The sequence below is a fragment of the Python bivittatus genome, unplaced genomic scaffold, assembly GCF_059951505.1.
Source record: "Python bivittatus isolate LINGU-HERP-01145 unplaced genomic scaffold, Pbiv_v1 ctg000700_np1212, whole genome shotgun sequence".
Classification (NCBI taxonomy): Eukaryota; Metazoa; Chordata; class Lepidosauria; order Squamata; family Pythonidae; genus Python; species Python bivittatus.
The window spans coordinates 49,311,701-49,333,110 of record NW_028277098.1 but is presented as its reverse complement, the minus strand read 5'-3'; the positions used below and the strand labels follow the sequence as shown (position 1 = coordinate 49,333,110).

At 35.5% G+C, this 21,410-nt stretch overlaps 1 protein-coding gene across 6 annotated transcripts in view; it reads left to right on the top strand.

Moving 5' to 3' along the window:
• Nucleotides 1–21,410, top strand: part of MAST2 (microtubule associated serine/threonine kinase 2) — a 167,558-nt gene that overhangs the window by 82,101 nt on the left and 64,047 nt on the right. For 5 of the 6 annotated variants that reach the window (XM_088153911.1, XM_088153910.1, XM_088153913.1 and 2 more), the window contains 2 exons: nucleotides 12,656–12,747; nucleotides 20,869–20,944. In XM_088153911.1, the coding sequence (XP_088010037.1) occupies nucleotides 12,656–12,747; nucleotides 20,869–20,944 (168 nt within the window). Of the gene's footprint in view, nucleotides 1–12,655; nucleotides 12,748–20,868; nucleotides 20,945–21,410 lie in introns of those variants that run through there. The other variant, XM_025171001.2, reaches the window with a different exon arrangement.

The window sequence follows — 21,410 nt, the reverse complement described above, 5'->3', positions numbered from 1 at the left end:
CCTACAATGGTCACTGAGGATAAACCCAAATAAAACAATTAACAAAAACCTCTCAAAGGGCCATCTAACCTGATCCCATGGAGTACTTCAATGCCTTATGAAGGGCCAGCAGTGTCAGAGCCAATCTGATCCAGAGGGCATTTATTTGGTTACATGAAACTTGGTGTAGATAGCATAAGTGGATTACTGTAAAGCTCCTTAATTTAGATCTGTTTTTATTATTATTAATATCAGGGGAATATGTCAGCAAGCAACCACTATAAATGACACAGTGATATTGTTTTACCTCATCGGTCAATATGCAGCTAAAAGCAATATCTTTTTATTTAACATAATGTTCCCATATGAACTGTCTACTTAGTAGTTAATTGTTAAGAATATCCAAAGGAAGTGTTAAAAAGCAGAATCTAGGAGCTTTTTAAACTAATCTGTCTTAGTTTTCTCTATAAAAACTCATAATTCATGATAAGTAAAGAAGAGGCTGTTGATTCATTGGAACATTCTTAAGAGAAAGATGATTCACATTGTTGGAGAAAGAATACTGTTAAACTGGGGGGGGGAATCATTATGCTGAGGAATGCAATTTGGGGGGAAAAAGTTAGATGCAATTCGAAAGGATTGTTGAGACTTGGAAAACATGAAGAAGGTGAACACGATATGATGAGATGTGGAAAGAGATGGAGAGAAAAATAGTATCAACAACTATCTTTTTTATGCTGAGACATTTCACTTGAAGAGTTTTCTTTTAACATGGAGATACCTGAATTGTCTTTATTGCAGTCTCCTCCAGTTTATTGGGCTTGAAGTCCATAAAATTATGGCTGAAATATTTTAAAATGAAATGAAATTTGATTTGAATGCATCTGCTGATGTAGCTTAGACTGGTCCTAGCATTCAAAGGCTGGGGGCAAGTGATTCCCCCCTCCCAAACTATCAGATAATAGGGCAGGTCAAGCATTCATATCAAAAATTGTGGGGAGATGGGCGGGGACAAGTCCACTAAATAAATAAATAAATAAATAAAAAAGATAAAATAAAAATGACATGATAGAGCTTCATTGCCACCCTCATCCCTTCCTTCCCACCCATCTACCCACTGATACTTATCAAAGAGTAGGGCATATTGACTTTTCCTTAATTACAGGTGTTCATTTTATTATTTTTACTTTAAAATATATTGTTCTTTTCTGCATCACTATAATGCTTACTCCTAAATAAGACATACGGCTTACCTTGTAAAATGATGGAATGAATGTTCATTTATAAATTAAAAAAAATCTTATGAACAGTTTGAAAAATGAGATACCATCAGAAAACATTTGATTGGATGTTAGAACCTTTATTGCTGACAAGTGTATAAATAGTTTTCAGTGAAGAAAATAGCGTTAATATGCTCAAAGAAAGAATAAATACAAGTCAGAAGCTTAATTTTAAGATACAAAGTCAAATCATATTCATGATGAAAATTACATTTTAGTTTTACTAGTGTAATTTTATCTTTTTACATTTTCAGAGGTTCATCTGTCATTACAAACTTGCTGATAATCAATAGATGTGCAAATATGTCTCAGAATATAGCTTTGTAAAATTTTGGAACCCACTACTTTCAGCTGTGTAGTTCTTATTCTACGTTATTGATACCTTATTTGTTATTATATGTACTTAGATACCAGTCAATTACTGTTTCTGCTAATTTGGAATTTATATTCATGCTGTCAAGTTAGTTTGTGACACTGTTGCAGTCTGACTCCCATAGATAAATTAGGTTGCAGCTTCCTTAGCTTGGGAGATAATTACATTTTAATATCCATTAATAACATCACATTTGTTAACCTTCTAACACATTTTTCCACAAATGTTTGAGTAAATTTTGTCTTGTTTTGGCATATTCAGCCTTTCCAGATGTTAGCGTGCCTGTTTCACGCATTCTACCATATTGAAAATAGAAGAATCTGCCATCTGTAAAGTTTTTAAGCTTAATTCTTCTAAATGAGATAGCAGAAGTTTGCGAAAGTCAATCCCAACCCTCAGATTTGATTGTCGGCTGATATGGGTTCTACCATGTGAAATGCCCATGCGGTTTGAGACTGACTAATCCTGTATATATAGTTTACCAAATCTTTTATATAAATAGTTAGTAGAGATTTCCAATGTAAATGGGCTCAAGTGATTTTTAAAGTATTATTTCAGGCACATAGATGCAATTATATTTAACAAGGGTATTTGCAGGAGCAGTCAACAAAGTCAAAATAGTGGGTGTGACTGGACAGTGATGGCCCTTCCCTTTTAATGCATGTATGTTGTATGTTAAAAGGGGGCGGGTTTTGATTGCCTGGTCACACCTGCCATTTTGATGATGTTGACTGCTTCTGCAGATGCCTGTGGTATGTGAGAATCAGCTCAGTTGAAATGGAGGTAGAAGTCAGAACAATTATTTCAAGAAGTTCAGTGAAGAAAATAAAACAGAATAATAGAAGCAAGAACTGGTTTACTGTTTTAGAAGAGGAATGACAATCAAAATTAAAATTAGAAGAGAAACTTCATGCATGAGTGGCCAATAATAAAAGTGTGGAATTTGGTGCTGCCTTTTCCTGAGTGAGAAAGCTACGGCTCCTTTACTCAATTACAATATATTGGGTAAGTCTGAAGGTCACAAACTATTGTATATTTGGCATTAGGAATCTTAGCTTATCCCATAGATAATTTCTGATTTGCTGGCTAGGCCCATGCGGTCACAGATGGAGCTTTACTATGATTGGGCGAAACTGTTCCCAAAGAGTTTGTGTTTTACTTATCTCCCACAGTTTTTATAACTAGGGATAAGTATTCAGCAAAGGAGGAAGAACAAAGAGGCTCTGCCTATGAATATCCAGGCAGGAGGCCCAGATGATCTCACTCTAGCCCTTTTCTATGCACTGAAACTTGTGTTGAAATTCAAGAGTTCAAGGAATAATACGTAGTTTAGCTAAGATGACTGTATTTATTCTATCTGGGTTTCTTTGGTTGTGGTTGTTGCGTTCCCTTGTTTTCCTGTACTTCTTTTTTCCAAATAAACTTTTTTTATAACTAGAGAAGGGAAATTTTTCACTAAAACATCCCTCTTGCAACATACTGAGGTATACGGCAAACAAACAAACAAACAAACAAACAAACAAACAAACGGCATAATGATATGAATGAAGTATAACACTTTATAGATATATATTACAAAATCTAAAATACTGTTTATATTCAGTAGAGGCAATAAATCATGAGTTTACCTATATTATTAACTATAATATTTAGTGTATTTTAACATGTTTTCAATTTTCCATGTTTTACAAAATATTTGATAATAGCTGCTTTTGAGTTGTCCAGCATTTTAACCAATTTAAATCTGAGCTCTTATAAGCTATTATATTTTTGTTTTTGTTTTTCTTTCATGGTTGCTTTTCAGTATTTTGCATGCATTCTGGCTGTTAGCAAGTCTATGTAAGTATTTGTAGGCTCAGTATTGTAAAAACTGAAAAGGAAAATTACAGTATCTTGAGCATGTTATTTAACATATTCATACCTATTTGTCAATATCTTGATGTGTACCTGCAGTGACCCAGATAAGGAAATAAATATATTAAGGACCTGAAAGCTCAAATTATAAAGAAAATGATAGAGACAACTTTGATAAAATTAAGAAGTCTGCTTTTTTAATTTAATTTGATAAAATTAATAATTTCATCATTAATAATTAATAAAAAATAAAATTTGATAAAATTAAGAACAAGACTGTCTCCTTTGAATTTTAAAATGCTAGTAAAATGAGATTTCATTAGAGAATGTGCAATTTATGTGTAAGATCTAGGTCAGACTGAGCTTTGCTAAGAGAGATTTCTTAAATATAGCAGTGATAGCTCAGTTCTGGCCATCCATTTCCATTGATTCTGAACTATCCTAATTTCCAGGTATGGAGGAATACCAGAAACTCAGATCTTATTTAATAACTGTAAGATGCTTTGCCTTTCTTAGCCTGGTTAGGGGAGTGATGCATATGATAGTGTGTCTCCCTATTCCTATATTGGAATATAGAATTATATTCAAGTTGTAATCTTGTATTTCAGAACAGCATGAACAGATATTGGCATTACAGGTTGTGATAAACAGCTCAGAGAAAACATTGCAAATATCTTAACCATTCTACCAATGTTCACACATGATCTTTTTTAATAAAATGGATCTTAACATTCTAAAATAAATTATATGTTTTATTAAATGATTTTATCTTCCATTGGATTATTTGTTGGGCCATTTTCTTTGCACAGCCAGCTGCCCTCTTTTTATTTCTCTTGCTCTACTATAGAGATAAACAAAAGGAAATTTATTTTCTTTCGAATAATAGGCTGCTTGAAACAGTTTGTTTCTGTCTCATGTAGGATATAGATTTGATTGCTGTTTTTAGACCTGCAACTGATTTTATTAAAAGTAAGACAGTAGTTTGGGAAAGAGATCAATAGTGAAGAATGCACCAGGTGCGATTCTCCTGTTTAAAACATTTTTAATCACCTGTTGTTTTATTAAGTATATTTTTTCATTTAACAAAATATTATTTGCCTATCTTTCATAAAATGTCTTTTAAAAGTATAATTTCTGGAAGTGGATATTTTCTCTCTTTGTTAGAATATTTATACAAATGACAAGATTTCCTTTAGTTATGTTAAAATGAATGTTAATATATGAAGGTGAACAATTCATAAATGTATATATATTAATTGCATAATACACTTATAGAAATGCCTAGAAAAGTAGAAGATTGTAAGAGAAACAGTGGGTGATAATATTGGAATGATGGAAAGCAATTATTAGCTTCTTAAACACACACATATATATATATATACATATACTTCATAGTTACTTATTGGGTGATTAGCTCCTTCTCAGAAACCTTGAGTGGCTTCTAAGATGCAAGAGCGCCTAATTTCTGCACCTTGCTCTCCCATTATTTTTTAGGTACAAGGATATGTTCTATTGATTACAATTTATTGACTTTCCCTGCTTATCTTCTGCTGTTAATATTTATTTTTAGATTTTTTCTATTAAACCATATGCTTTATGTTTGTATTTTTATGCTACATTAACATGTTTTACAGTAAGGGATACTGCATATATGCACGCACATTTTTGTCATCACTGATACTGCTTTCTCTTAAGTCATACAGAAAATTTCATAGGCTGTGGGACTGGTCTTTTTAAGGTGATATTTTGAGAAATGTGGAATGTTTCCACTTCTACAGAATGAGAGATGGGAATGTGCTTCTTGACATTATTTACACACACACACGCAGACATGGATTCTGAAAATAGATTGACACATAGAAAAAATTCTACTCTTGGATTTTTTGCAGTCAAAAAATCGTGTCACTTTGTATCAGTGTACTACCAGAGTAGGCCAGATGAGCCCTTGGAAAGAATATTTCCATAGTTAAACTACCCAAATCAAAAAGATCCTTTCTTGAATTGTGACTTCAGTAGCCTCTGTTAGAGATTTTAGGCTCAAGTAAGAAGTGATCCTTCTGAATTCTTGTTTCAAGCTGTGAATGGCTTTAAAGGTCACCACATCACATTTAACTGAACTTGGAAAGAAAACTGGGAGCCAGTGCAATTGGCAATGCATTTGTAACTTGATCATAATGTCAGTCCCGTTTGACCCAGAAGTAGGATATAAATGTTTTAACAAATGTGGAGACAAACATCTTTTGAGTAATAATCTTATATCAGTATTATATGGTGACCTACTTAGAGAAGGTTGATGAATTATGAACACATGTCAAAGGGATACTACAATACATATTTTTAAAAGGCCATTCATAAAAAAGGGTAAAAAAATTTAAAAAGTGAATCCTTTTGAAATAAAGATTTATCATTCCTGCCAGAAAGTTTATATATGAAAGGCCCTTACTTGAATCATGATTCTACTCAAATTCATGGTACATTAATTCTTGACACTAGCAAGATGGTTTGCCTTCTTTCAGGAGCATAAGCACTCACTATGTCAGTGTGAAGGTGACAGCTCTATTTTCCTTTCTGTGCCATCTTTAAAAATAAATCATTGCCATTTCCTCTTGTACGCCTCTGGAAAAATACTGGATTCATTCTGGTTCTCTTCACCAGCACAAGCAAACTTCCTCCCTCCCTCCCTCCCTCCCTCCCTCATAATTGAGTAAAATGAACTTTAAATGAAATTCTAGTGTTGTCACTGAATTTCCTTAGGAAAGTTGATGTCATTCCATGAACACCTGTGTAGGTAGACATGAAGGCAGACAAGCATGGATGAAATCAATACAAAGCAAATACATGGAAAACAGGACCTTCCTGCCTGCATATTTGATTTATTGATATTAGTGGAACAGCTTGTAATGTTTATGGGGATTTGCTCTAGCTCTGTCATTTGGTTTGGGGGGGGGGGTTGTTGGTATCCTGCCCCCTTTATTTACTGCTTGTGACTTGATTGTACAGTATTTCTGTTGGTTATGAAACCTCCAAAGATCATGTCTGATTCCTTTTGGACATGCTTTCTAATTTCTCATTGCCAGAAACCAGCATGTTGAGGCAACCCAAAAGATTATGATGATGAAGAAGGTTTTCTTGATCTGCTTTTTTCACATGGTTGAGAATGTTGTGGAGATCAAAGTTGATGGATGAGAATTATAATTAAATACAAATATGTTTTAATGCAGTATATTAAAAATATCCAAAGCTGCTTAAGATGTTTGTCTCAAGGTGATTGAAAATATAGCTTCATAGCTTCTCTTCTATAAGAGAGTATGATGAAGATGCACATTTATATCAATGCTTTTTTTTAAAAAAAATCAAGATTGAAGCTCTTAAAAGCTGGAAAAAAATTTTTCCAAAATAATTTTTACAATATGCCATATTGCATTTTGAATGCTAAGCTTCAGGCTATTAAAAATATGTGCTAGCATTTTGTAATAATAGGATCTTAAATATGTCATTTCAGGAAGTGAGTTGGCTTATTAATCAGGAGGTTCTCAAAGTTTTAAAGTTTAAAAATACTGTGAGAAAGACGACAGTTATACTGTATAGTCTTGCTGTTAGGTTGTTCACAGTTCATGAATAAATTTGGAAATCTGCCATTTACTTTAGTTTGATTGGGAAGCCAGAGTGCATACATTGTGAATGATAATGTTGCATTAATATTACTGTGGGAACTAACTTAAGTTTTGTTGTAATAATAATTTCTCAAGATGTTTACAAATATACTTTAAAATTTGGTTTCTTTCCTCCTGCTTTAAATAAGAGTTTGATAATAGTTATATTAAAGTTATTTGCTGCAGTGTAAACTAGTTGGCTTGTTGCTGTGTTTCCTGTTTTTTTGTAAAGTGCTGCAACACTAAAAAAAATTGAGCAAAAGGAATACCACGTTCTGAGCTGCTAAGAGCACAGCTCCATTCATAGTAATTCTCCCTTCAGTTTTTAATGTTGCTAAGTCAGCATAATGGGTAGGCAAATAGACCTCTGGGCCTCCTCTTTAGTGGCACATTTAACTGGGGGAAATATTGGCATATGTTGTTGTAACTGGCAGGATTATTTCTGGTTCTTTTCTTTCTATGCTAACCACTAATATTATTTAGTGCTGTCAAAACCATTTTCATCTGTCCTATTCTTCCAAGCTAAATTTCTTTTAAAAAATTAGTAGGAGAAGCTTTCTTTGCCAAAATAGTCAGTATTTTGGGAAGAGGGCTTTATTTTCTTTCCTTTTTAGGAAAAAACTAAATACAACTCAGTGATGTTGCTTGTACAGCTCACAAATACAATTTGCAACCTGTGTGTTAAGCATAGGATTATCCTTTTTGACCCTTGCTCCTGGAGAGTAAAAGGTAGAAAGAAACAAGGAATATATATCTAAAGTTATGACTGTTTTTATAGAGGTGATAATACTTGATTATCTGTTAAAGGCAGTGATAAGTCTATCAGTATTTATATGTGTATTGATAACTATTTGATGGAGATACAACAGAGTTTTGATATTCAATTGGCAGTTTGTGTATGTATTAGTATGTCTGAATACATACTAATATTTTTAAAGGTGAATAGAACTGTAGCTGCATATCATTACAAGATGTCACTCATCCTGTAGTTTTAAATACTATAGTTATCTTAATAGCTGGGTAGAGGAAGGAAAAGGAGGTTTGAAGAGTTGCATCCTGTAGGAAAGAGTAACACTTCCTTCTCCAGCAGTGTCCTACTGCAAATGCCCCCTCCTCAACTGAATAATTTTTTAAAAAGCCCACTTGCTGCATCAGGCACAAAACATCTGCTGTATCTGCTTTAAAGCAGTGTTAAAAAATAGAAATTAGCTCTGATTTCGCTACAGAAAGCAATAATTATTATCTAGCAACTCAGTCCAATATTCAGTTACTGTTGAAAGTTTACAGACTTGACATGGGTAGATTAGTTGCTTTAAGTTCTAGTTTGCAAGAAAGAAATCACATATACATGGTATACTCAGCCTACTGCAGTATACAAGAATTAAATCATAGGCCTTTTCCTCCAACCTTTTTGTGTCAATGGTCTTTTGACTATTTTTCCCCCGACTTTGAAAGTAAGACACACTTGCTCCATATTTCTGTAATGGTTCTTTTTGGCCTGAGCACTGATTTCCAGCATCACTGATTTCAGTCTATACAGATTTTATATGAAATACACAATTAGCAAGCAGTTACAAATAAGCAGGACCACCTTTAAGAAATAATCCCAGTCTGTTTTAGGAAATATTTTCCTTTTATGATGTTAACTTGGCTGTTTGCAATCCAGTAAAATGCTTCTTACACGTGGAAAAAAAATCCAGATAGGATGTATTTATTTAGTTATGCAAAAGAACATTGATTGTTAACATTTTCTTTTTTGCAAAATCTGCTCTTAGTTTTGTAGTTGCTGTAAATATTACCATAGTTTATATATTTGAAATAACCAGACACATATCAATGGCTTTTATTAAAGCAAAATTGATGAAAAAGAGGACATTTTCTAGAAGTTATACTAGAAGCCTCTAGCAATCAAGGACATATTTCATTTGAGTGAGAAGTGTTTTTTAAAATGACCCATCACAAAAGAACCTTCCTTTTTACTGCTAGGTGTTTGGGAGGGAGGCATGACTTTACCCCATTGGCAAGTTCATTCTTCCAATAGTTTCATAGTAAAAAATTAATTACACCAGACTGCTACCAATTGGGCTGAATCTCCCATTAAACTCTACTTTGTCCATCTTTTTTACTAGGGACCTGTCCCTTCAATTTGGCTCTTGGAAAAATTAAACGTTCTGAATCTTCTTGCCCAAAACTATACATATACAGCTTATATTTATTTATATTAAGTTATTCTTGATAACTTGATAATAAGTTGAAATATAAAAGGAAGCTGTACAACTGTGTAGTCCTAAGGAAATTTTACAGAAGAGTTTCATTTTTAAAATGGTATCATTAAATTCCCTTATACAAAAAATAAGTTTATTTGGAAAAAAAAAAAGGAAAACATGGCAAGGCAACAATCACATACATAATTCCAAATCAATGAAGTTAGTAGTTAGATTTTGTTTGAGTTTTGGGTCTCAGAACATGAAGAGTCTAACTTCAGAGAGAATGATTTGAGTAACTTTTTGCAGAGTAACTTTTACAGCTGGTGATGCTTACAGTTGAGAATTTTAGACTAATGAATAAGTATAAATAGTGTGCTGTTGTTTCCTCCAAAGAATATATCTGGCAGAATTTTTATTAGTTGTTTACAACTGAATGTCAAAAAGAATCTGGATGCTGAACAAGAAGGGTAATTTTTTCTCATGGCTAATAACATTTCATAGGTACAAATGTGGCCAAAAGTATTGGTTACCCCTCCACTTTTCACCAAAGAATCCCAATTTGTTGTGAAATAAATAGAAACTGAAATAAATAAATGGCATCCATTTATTTATCCATTTATTTATCCATTTATCCATTCTTTATTCCGTGGTCCAGAGAACAGAGTTTTCAGTTTTCTCAATATATATGTTGGCATTGTCACATAATATATTTGAGATCAGAAATATCAAAGCAGTTTCTTGCACCCTGCTTGTTTACCTCAAGTCTGTTCAAATCTACTACATGATAGTTAGAAACTTCAGTTTTAGTTATAAATAGTCTGAATGATCTTTTCAGCAATGTGGCTTGCAGAAGAAAAAAAAATCTTTACTAGAAGTCTTAAAACCACAGTTACTCTTAGACAAAATTATTCTTAGCAATATTCACAACACATTTTTTTTAAAATGGACATTTAAAAAATGAAAACAAGTATTTTAATTATTTCTCTTCACGATGCAACAAAAGATACAAGTCTAAAATTGACATATGACTGAAAAGCAACAGCTGCACAACCGTATTAACTAGATATGAAAGCTATAGCTTTAATTATAGTAATTTAGAGATGGAAGTGATTTTGCAAGCAGTGGTTCAACTAACAACAGGAATAATTATGTCCTTGAAAATAGATAAGAACAAGCAAGCCTTTGGTATAAGGCTGTTTCCATATTCAGTAACAGTTTTAAAAGTTATTTGTTGTAAAACAGATGAAATTTGTTAGTGTTCACCGTGGTATATATGTACTATTGTCTGTAACATTGTCTCAAACGAAATTGTGTCAAATCTATTTGATTAATCTCTTTTCCACACTGTTGGATGAAATATAAGATTACCAGGAAAATAGTGAAAACGTGCATTCCATGATACCATGGAATTCACTGCTAAGGGAAGCCTATCAAAGCACGCCTTGGATAGGAAATATTCCAGGCCGTTATTGTTCCGTCAGGCTTTCACAAAGTCTGCAGCTCTGCTGAATTTGAGCTACGTTTGATTAAAGTTTTCTTATTTATGGTATTGTATAATTATTATTTGACTTGTGTACAGTTCTGTGAACTCTGTAAACTCCAGCAAATAAACTGTGACAAGGTAACACCATCAGATAACCCCTGCTAGATCAGGCTACAGTCTATTTTCAAGAGCTAGATAATTTCAGCAAAGCCACAAGGAGGACATGAAAGAATTACATAAGTTGCATAATTGATATCAGAAGCATATTGCTCTAAAAATGGATACTTAATTTAGTTAACCAGATGTTTACCACTTTCCAAAAGGCAATAAGGGTGGGGGGCATCCTTTCCTCGGGGGACTGTTTCATTGGTGGGGATCCCCTAGAGGGAATGTGTACAGTTGGGCCCCCTCCTGTCATACCTCCTGGTAGGTTGGAACTCTCAGCAGGTCCTCTTTGACTGTCAGGTTGATGAGCAAAAATTATCTGGAAAAGGCAGTCTCTTAGATACCCAGGCCCCAAGCTATATAGGGCTTTAAAAGGTAGTAACCAGCATACTGAATTGCTGTCAGAAACACAGTGATAACTGATATAGGTCCTACAACAGTAGTGTAACATGGCAGTATTGAGACTGGCCAGTAATCATGCATGCTGCTTCATTTTGAACAAGCTAAAGTTTCTGAATTGTCTTTAAGGGTAGCTCCATGTAGAACAAATTATAGTAATCTAGGTGAAAGACTGAACTTTAATGAACATTTTGAGTAATTTTATTAAATAGCGTGGGTGTATGTTTCCTGTGAGAACCAATTTGATGTAGTAGTTAAGGCATCAGTCTAGAAACTGGGAGACCATGAGTTCTAGTCTCGCCTAAGCACAAATGTGACCTTGGGTCACTCACTTTCTCTCAGCCCTAGGAAGGAGGCAATGGCAAACCACTTCTGAAAAACCTCGCCAAGAAAACTGCATTGACTTGTCCAGGCAGTCTCTGAGAATCAGACACAATTGAATGGATTAAAAAAAAAGTTTCCTACATTTATATTAGCAGTGTGTTCATGTTTTCATTTTAAAAAAAATCTAGAGCTTGATTTAGCATCCTCATGCCTGATCTAATAGCCATGTGCAAGATTTCTACCAACCCTATACTAGCTGTTCTTTATACTTGCTAGCTAGCTTGCAGGTTTGTTCTAAAACTCTGCTTAAGTAGGGACATCCATTCTACTTATGGTGAGTCTCAGCTTGCAGTCTGTCTGGAGATAGATAGGGATGGGCAAGGAACTGCTTCTGAGGGGGTGTGGGGGTGGACAAAGCATTATAATGTCTGCAAAGGAATTTCCTTCTGTTGTTCAGCTTGCCTGTTGTCTTTGAGCTTTACCAGAAAATTATTCTTGACTGCAGAGGCTCACTTTGTATTTGTTCCTTAAGCACTTCATAAATACTTGAGGTCAATTAATGTATGATAAGCTTTTCTCATTTTCTCTCAATTTAATGAAGATGTATTGAAACAAAGAGGTATCCAATCTTTGTAAATGTTACAGTTTCATTGTCTATTCTTATTTAGAATTGGTTGATTGGTTTGGAAAGTGTTGCATTAATATTTATATGGTTTTGTGATTGTTTACAAATCCATAATTAAGCAGAATTAAGAGGCTTAGAAAGTCATATTAAAGTAATGTCCATTTTGCCTGACTAAAACTGTATAACAATGTTCACTCAACTTCTGTATCCATCTTAGTATATGAGTTTTGGGAATCCTAAATCAATACAACCATGTTGTGGATGTCACAGTGCATCTTTGCCTTTTACTTAAAGATTTGTGTTTTTATTTCAGCTGTCGAACCAGTAATAGAAAAAGCTTGATTGTGACCTCTAGCACATCTCCAACTCTTCCACGACCACATTCTCCACTTCATGGACATGCAGGTAATAGAAAATAAGTATTTGGAATATACTTATTTACAAATAATTTAATTAATTTAATTTAATTTATTAAATGTATATGCTGCCTGACTCCCAGTGATTAATTTAAATCAATATGGATGAGCAAGATTTCTTTGTTGCCTACAGTTTGGGGATCATTCAATCAATTACCAATTCGGGAGGTAGAAGTTTTTAACTGCAAAATGTTAAGAAATAAAGGTTGAAGACTCTTAATCTGATAATCACATTTCTTTCTTGTTACCTTCTGTTCTCTGTGTTACATTGATATAGAAAGGTCTTACGTTTCATATTTGCTTTTCACCATTACATCACTGTAAGACATATTATGCCTAAAAGATCTATTATTATTGGTTGCAGAGTCAGCCAGATGTTTAGACTGGATTTGGCATTTTTATCCACCTATCAAGTCCTTCCCAAGGACCTGGGATAGGCACATGTTGTTGTTTGATGGTGTTAAAGGTATTGTTGCAGGATATATGAAGTTGCAAGTAAAACTGCCTTTTGCAATTGACTGATGGTGATTTTGTCAATGCCGATGGTGTTCAAGTGGTGCTCCAGATGTTTTGGGATTGCACCTAAGGCATCTATTACTATTGGTACTATCTTTGCTTTCTTTTGCCATTGTCATTCTACTTCTATTTGCAGGTCTTTGTATTTTGTGATTTTCTCCAGTTCTTTCTCTTCTCTTCTGCTGTCTCCAGGTATTGCAGCGTCCAGGATCCAGACTTTTTTGTCTTTCTTATCAACAGTTGTTAAGTCTGGGGTGTTATGTGGCAGGTGCTTGTCTGTTTGAATTCTAAAGTCCTAGAGCACTTTAGCTTCTTCATTTTCTATTACTTTGTCTGTTTTGTTGTCCCACCATTTCTTGCTTGCAGGCAAATGGTATTTCTTGCAGATATTCCAATGCACCATGGTTGCTACTTTGTCATGCCGTTGTTTGTAGTCAGTCTGTGTGATTTTCTTGCAGCAACTAACTAGGTAGTTTACTGTTTGTTCAGCTTCTTTTTTTTAAATTAAATTAAATTTAAATTTTAAATTTTTAAAAATTATTATTATTTTCCTCCTACGGAAACACATCTTGAAGCATTTTCAAAACTATACAGTTAAAAAAAAAGTAATCATAAAAATCTTATGCTGTAAAAAGGAGAAGGAAAGGAAAACATAACTGTTCATTCCGTATTCATATAGAAAAGGTCTGGGTGAAGAGGCAGATATTCAGTGGGTGCTTAAAAATGTAACAATAGGCAGGTCAGGATCTTCTTGAGAATGAGAACAAGTCTGCTATGAATAATAAGATGACCTTCTGGGATCTCAACAAATGCAATAGGACTTCCTCCACTGAATTCTATTATTACAATTATAGAATATTTTCCATGTTATAAACTATATCCTTCTTCATAATCCTATATCTGTTTGCATATTAATGTATTTTGCACACACAAGCTATTTTTGTACTGCTTTCCCTTCTAAAACTGCTATTTCATTACAAATAAGCATAAACATAAATGTATTCCACAAGTTTTTTTGCCCTGCAAAATTGCTGTTTGGTAATAAAATAACAAAAGGATTTTTTATTTACTGGAAATTTTAATGGGTCTAGTTCAACAGAAACTGGATTTCAGGAAAAATTGTCTGTCTGTAGTTTAGTCCAATCTGGAACTTGATGGGTAAGGTTTTCAGTGTCGATACGTTTTTATGCTTTACACCAATAAACACATTGCCATTTTCATGTCATATTTCATCCCATATTATTAGGAATGCTGGAAAATCTACAAATCACGTGTAGGTTTTCCAACATTCCTAGTAATATGGGGAGCATCCCCAGATGCAGAAGTGTCCCCACTGCAGAATTGGTCCAGAACGCTGTGTCAGGTCAAGAGGTTAAATGCATATCAGGCTAGTTATGTATATAAGGTTATTCCTGTCATCACTGTCTGAAGACAGCTCTCTTCTATCCGAGAACTTGGATCAAATTCAGATTTACATACAACTTATAGTTGAAAGAGATAAAAAATTACAGTGTTTATATGCAGTGGAAAACAATATTTTGCTGAGAAATGCTCAGCACCATAATCCCTTTCTGCTAAACATTTATGGTAACATCAAACTAGCATCCTGAGTGTGTATCAGTACACTTTGCATAAAATAGTGTAAACTGCTTGAGATAAAACTGGCTTTCAATTGCTCTTGTGACAAAGTGGCAAAATGTGCTGCATGTGACATGAATATGATTGAAACTGGTAACTAAGTCTACACTTTATCTTCCTAAAATATATTACATGAAAGCCTCAGTTGATGAAAATCATGATGGATGATAGAGATCAAGATTTGTGAAAACTGTGGTATATGGGGGATTGCAGCTTGGAATGTAAGAGGAACAAATGATAAAGAGCACAAATAAATCAGGAAGGAGGGAGGAAGGAGCCTCCAAAAGTAAGAGAAGAAGGATGTAATAGATCTGAATGAAACTGACCTAATTTTATGGAGTGGGGTTAAGGATGCAGGGAAGTAAAATGCAGGGCTAAAATGTATGTCATGAAGTATTAATTGGTGGTAAGAAGGAATCCATGTGGTCAGGCTTCATATCAGGACATAGCATCTCAGCTGCCCAGATATTTGAAACTTATTCAGCAATTGGTTCAGCTTGGCTGAAAAATCTCAAACTTGACAAAACTAGGTTGGAAACCTTATCGCAGAAAAGAATGATCCCCATACACAGTATATTATTTGCCCCTGCAGAGAAATCCAAGCCTTTACAGTATATAGGCCTATGCTTTAAAGTTTAAGATCTAGTTTTTTTCTTCCCATTTTTCTGAATAAACAAATATGTGGCCATTTTTTGATGGCCTTGGAAGGCAGCTGAACTATGTTTATGTAATGGTTCTTTCTACTCTGGGAACCACTGATTATTGGTCGACCAGAGTTATCCCTTACAATGATAGTTGCATATTACATTTTATTGAATGGTGATAATGGAAGAACCAGATATGAGTTGTGGGAAAAATTGTACAACATTATGAATGAACGTGATGGAGGTGGAAAAAAAAAATCTATTATGTGGCACAAATGTGGATGCAGTGGGTGGGATGGGAGAAAAGGGTACAGAAAAAGTGATTTTCCCAGAGACCCAAATACAAATGAGAATGGTGATTAATGACCAACCTGCTTAGAAAAAGGTCTGTTTTGAATATGTGATACAGGTAGTTCTTGCTTAACATCCATTCATTCAACAACTGTTAGAAGTTATGACGGTACTGAAAAAATGGACTTGTGACCATCGCAGCGCCCCGTGGTCATGTGATAAAAATTTGAGCCAGCCTGCATTTACAACTGCTGCCCCACCCCCACCCCTCAGCTGACCTTTGTTCTCTTCGCCTGCCTCTCCTCTGCTGGGCTCACCATCCTGGCCATGCACAGGGAGGTGCTGTGGCCCTGGGGCTTCTTGTTGTATCACAGCAGTGGGGCTTTTTGCCCTGCCATGGCTCTGGGGCTTCTTGCCACACTGGCTCTGGGGCTGCACACCCTCCCCCACCTGGCAACAGCCACCCCAGCCCTGCTGTGCCTTGCTGTCTACTCACACATCCTCCCCCAGCCCCTCTGTGCTTGTGGCATGCCGTGTCAGCCACCCGTGCACCCTTACTCTCTTCCAGCCCCGCTTGCACCTCACTCCACTGGCCACCCACGTACCCCTCGCGCATCCTCTGTTGCTTGGGCCTCATCAGCCATTCGCACACCCTCCCCGTGCCCTGCTGTGCTCGCACCATCTGCGCACCTTTGCACACCCTCCTCCCCCTGGCAGCAGCCACTTAGCTGCCTGCTGGCTAGTTTGTGAGCCGCCTGGGACTTGCAACTTCCTGCCGGTTTCCCCACTGATTTTGGTTGTTGGAAGCCGGCAGGAAGTTGCAAGGAGGTCCTCACTTAATGACCTGTGATCTTTGCTTAACGACAGCAATGGGGACTGCAGGGATTGGCATCATTAAGTGATGCAGTCATGTGACCTTGCGCTTTATGACCACATTGCTTAGTGATGGAAATTCTGGTCCCAATTACCGTTGTTCACTGAGGACTGCCTGTATGTCCATTCATATGTACGCAAGGCAAAGGAGTGAATCTGAATTTAAAAGCATGACTGATTTCATTAAAGTTTGAGAGAGTTAGTGAAGGATGCAAGAATGATGAGAGATTCTAAATGTGGACAGACTGTTATTTTGTAATGTCAAGAGTGGATCGGAAAAAAATGGACAGAAAGAAAATGAACTGGCTAAACTGAAAAAAAAAATGACTGCATGAAAAAGAATTAGAAGACAGATTAATCTCCCAAAGGCAAAAATGAGGACAAGAGAAGACAGTGTATCACATGTATATAGAGAAAGTGATCGTTGCAAAGAAGGTAGTCAAAGAGGGCAAGGTATAGTTAAGATTAAAAGGAGAGAAAATGCAGAGCAAATTTGATGAAAAAAGTGACTACAGAATAAGTGGATTTAAAATGTTTAGAGATGAATTTGAAGTGAGAAAATGCTGTAAGGAGTACTTTAGAAATCTAAAAGGAAATTATAGTAATATCTGGAAGGGTGAAACTGAAAAATTTATATATATATAAATATATATATATATTTCAAGAAAAAAACAATGAAAAGGAAGTCATTAAAGTGATGGGAATCTTAAAAAAAATGATAAAGATTGCAGGTCATATACATCGTGTAACTGGAGAAGTGTTCAGATATGGATGTGGCTTGCTTATGGAGTGGTGTGTGATTTTGTATAGAGATTTCATCTCTTCCTGACCATTGGAAGAATGCTGGTAATATTTTTCTGTAGAAAGAAGTATGAATACAAAAACTATAGTTAAAAATGCCTGGAAAGATATTTGGCAGAATTGTGACTGAACGAGAACAAGAATTGACAACAAATAAACTTTAGGAAGTGCAGTGTTATGAGTTGACACAAGTTGTCCAGATCAAATTTTCACTCTTTAGAAGGCCACTGAGAAATGCATAAATGTGAAAAAGAAACATTTGTTCATTTAGAGAAAACATATGATAGGTGTTAATAGGTTGAATTATGGAATGTTTTCCACAATTCTGGAGTTGAAGATTGGCTACTGAATGTTTTCAGAACAATATGCAATGGAAGTAAAAATGTGTGAAAATAAAGGATGTGTGTAAAGAATTGTTCATTCTTGAGCAGGGTGTGAGACAAGGATGTGTGATTTCCTCTTAGTAATTTAGTATAGTTACAGATAGCAAATGTTGGTTTGTATGATACAGTGAGGAGTATGGATCTGAAAATTAAAGTAACAAAGACAAGGTAGGGAAAGTAATTGCATTTGTCTATACTGGTAGATTGTTTACTGAGAAGGGGAAAATGGAGAAAATTTAAGATGTGCAAATTCAGGTGGAAAGGCAGTGGATAGTATGTGGTCTATCATAAGCATCAAACGTGTGTTAGAAGGAGTCAGAATGGTTGTACTGGGAGCATGGTTTCTTTTTGCTATATGGAAGCAAGAGTTGCTCATGTCAGGAAAAACATGAAATTGAATGTATGTATGCATCAAAATATTTTTGGCAATATATTGAAAGTGGTTAATAGATAGGGGGATAGTATTAAGGGTAGTTCAATAGTCATTACCTCAGTTTTGGCAGGGAGGAATCTTTAGCTTTGCAGAGATCATGGTCTGTCCCACCTATTATGTGGCATCCCTTCACCGCAAAAATGAGCTATAGAGGAAGAAATACTCGGTACTGAGATATGGCTTTAGTGCACAGGGAGAAAAACACTCCACTCTAATGATATAGGAAAGACTGCATTCTTTCTGCACTGTCAGCACTCTTGGATTCTTATCAATGCACAGAGAGGGGAAGGGAGGAAGAGGGGAGGGAGGGAGGGAACAGGCTGTTGCTTTGCCCTTGCCCACTTTGACACCTCAGCAACTCTTTGCTGTCATAGTGATTGTATGGATTTTTAAAAACAGAGATTACTAAATCATGTTATCATTCCTAAGAAGTACTGAAGTATTTAAACTCTCCTTTCCCCTGCTGTTTTAGTTTTTCACTTTGATAAGTAGAGGAGGACTATTAATTGTTTTTCATCTTAAAATAAGAAATACTTTACACTGGATACAATTAAAAGTTGCATTGGTTAAAAAATACTTGTCACCTGTCACAATGTAGCACCTGTCTACTGATCTGTGTGATGCATATGTTAGCACTAGCTTATTTCTTTATTAGAAAATGTATACTGCTTAAAATACAAATCTTCTATTGCAAGTTGGCACAAATAAATATTGTACGTATATTGTACATAAGGAATTTGGAGAAAGAGTGGTATGGGGGAGAGTGTCAAGGCTGCCTTTAGGGGAGGGAAGCCTCATAAAAGCCCTCCATATCATTCACAGGTTCTAGGTCCTGTGAATAGAAGATACAATCATGGGTACCCAGAGAAGAGACAGGGTAAGGCTACCATATTAGGGTAAGGCTAAACTCTGGATGATCACAAGATGGCACAGATATACAGAAAATCTGGAAGCTACAGCTGGTTTAAAATGAGGCCATGTGGACAATCTTGGGTGCCCCAAGGATGGCACATATAACACCTTTGCTGTGGGAACTGCATTGGGTACCAGTTTGCTTCTGGGTCCAATTCAAGGTGTTGGTTATCACCTTTAAAGCCCTACATGGCATGGGTCCAGGTTACCCGAGGGACCGTCTCACCCCCATCACATCAACCCGTCCCACCCAGTCAGGCAGAGAGGGCATATTGCGGACCTTGTCAGTGAGAGAATGTCGGCTGACGGGGCCCAGGAAGAGAGCCTTCTCTGCTGTTGCTCCTACCCTTTGGAATATTCTCCCTCCAGAGGTGCAGTGGGCCCCTACCCTCCTGGTTTTCCAGATAGGACTTAAGACCTGGGTCTCACAGCTTGCATGGGGCAATAAGAGTTATAATCAATCCTGGGGGTGGCTGGTGGCTGATGATACTCCCTGAGCTGTTCACCAATTTTATTATTCCTTGGAATTTATTATTTATTTAAGATTGTTTTTATGTTGTATTTTAATTAATTTTATCTGTCCTGTAAAGCTCCCAGAGTTGCTTTTTATTAAGATGGGTGGTGACAAATTTGATATATAAATAAAAATAAATAAATAAAATAGTTTCCTGCCATCTAGTTGTCATCTGGATTTTTCAGGCCAGATATGGTAGCCCTAGGATAGGGAGTGGAGATCAAAGGCAAACACACATAGAAATACTTAGATGGCAAGGAGTAAATACATGAGGGAGTTACTTAGAAGCACAGACTCAGAGAAGGGAAAGAAGACACACTCATCACTCTATTTCTCTGAAATAGCCTTTTGTTTCCCTTGGCTTCCTATTTAAACTTTTTGGTGGGGAAAAAGCACCCTGGATGCTTTGTCTTCTGTGGGGCTTTATAGCAGTCTGTCAAAAAAAAAAAAAAAAAAACAGAATTGAGAAAGAAGTGGGAAACATTGATGTTCACTCTTATTTATTTTTCCAGACTAGATTACTAGGAAAATCTCAGTTAGGAAAGATACATATGAAAGGTATATTTGGTTGGTATCTATGGGAGCAGAATGCTAGGCTGGATAGGCTTTTCTCTGCTCCAGTGTGGTTCACATTTTTACATTATTTAAAGCTGATTTATTAGAAAGTTGTACAATTATATTCACATTTCAAATAACATGTGCAGGTGTAGAAGTAATGAAAGTTCTGTTCCTCTAAATTAATACAAATTAATGCGTATGCAGAGGTATTATTTAGAATTTTACAGGCAACAGCATATATTTATATAGTAGAGTGTTTCCAGATTAGCATATCATAGGTCACCTAGATCATACCCTAATTCATTCATGTAATTCACAGGACTTCCAAGCCATGACATTTTCCATTTGTGATCCTTATGATTTTGTTTTTCACCATTTATTCTGACTTATTTCTTACCAGAAAATGTTAGAGACAATAGGATGGAACACAGTGATTGATAACAATAGTAACCATAAGTGTGAAAGCTGTATGATAGACACATATTAACTATAATATAGAAATAGTTGTAAGCATGGTTCAAATATAATTTTTGTATGTTTTTAATAGGTGGAAGTCCGTTGGACAGCCCCAGAAATTTTTCTCCAAATGCACCATCTCACTTTTCCTTTGTTCCTGCCCGTAGGTATGTATGAATGATTTTGTTCCATTAGCTTTAAGAGCCATGTAAGTATATTCGTGTTCTGTAGCTTAAAGTGGTGTGTATATATATGGCTTCACTGATTCATCAGCTCTCTAGCATTGCTTTAAAAAAAGTTTAATATTTTTTTAATCACCTTTAATGTGTGTCTCAGTTATAGGATTTCAGTGCTTGTACAGATATCATCAGAACATTTTAGAGCTGGCCTGAATTTTGGTAGACCTGGAATAGATCCTCCCATTGCACACCTGAAGGATTTACCATTATTTATCTCAGCCCCTTTTGAAAGCTGTTAAATCAGTATTAAAGAACATTGTTCAAGATCATTGTGCTGGTTCAGCTTGGTTTTACTCTTCTTGGGATTTGTTCTTCTTACTTTCCAATTTCTTGAAGATTAAAAAAAAATACAGTTTGTCTTTTATCAGCTATTCACACCTTGTGCCATGATGAC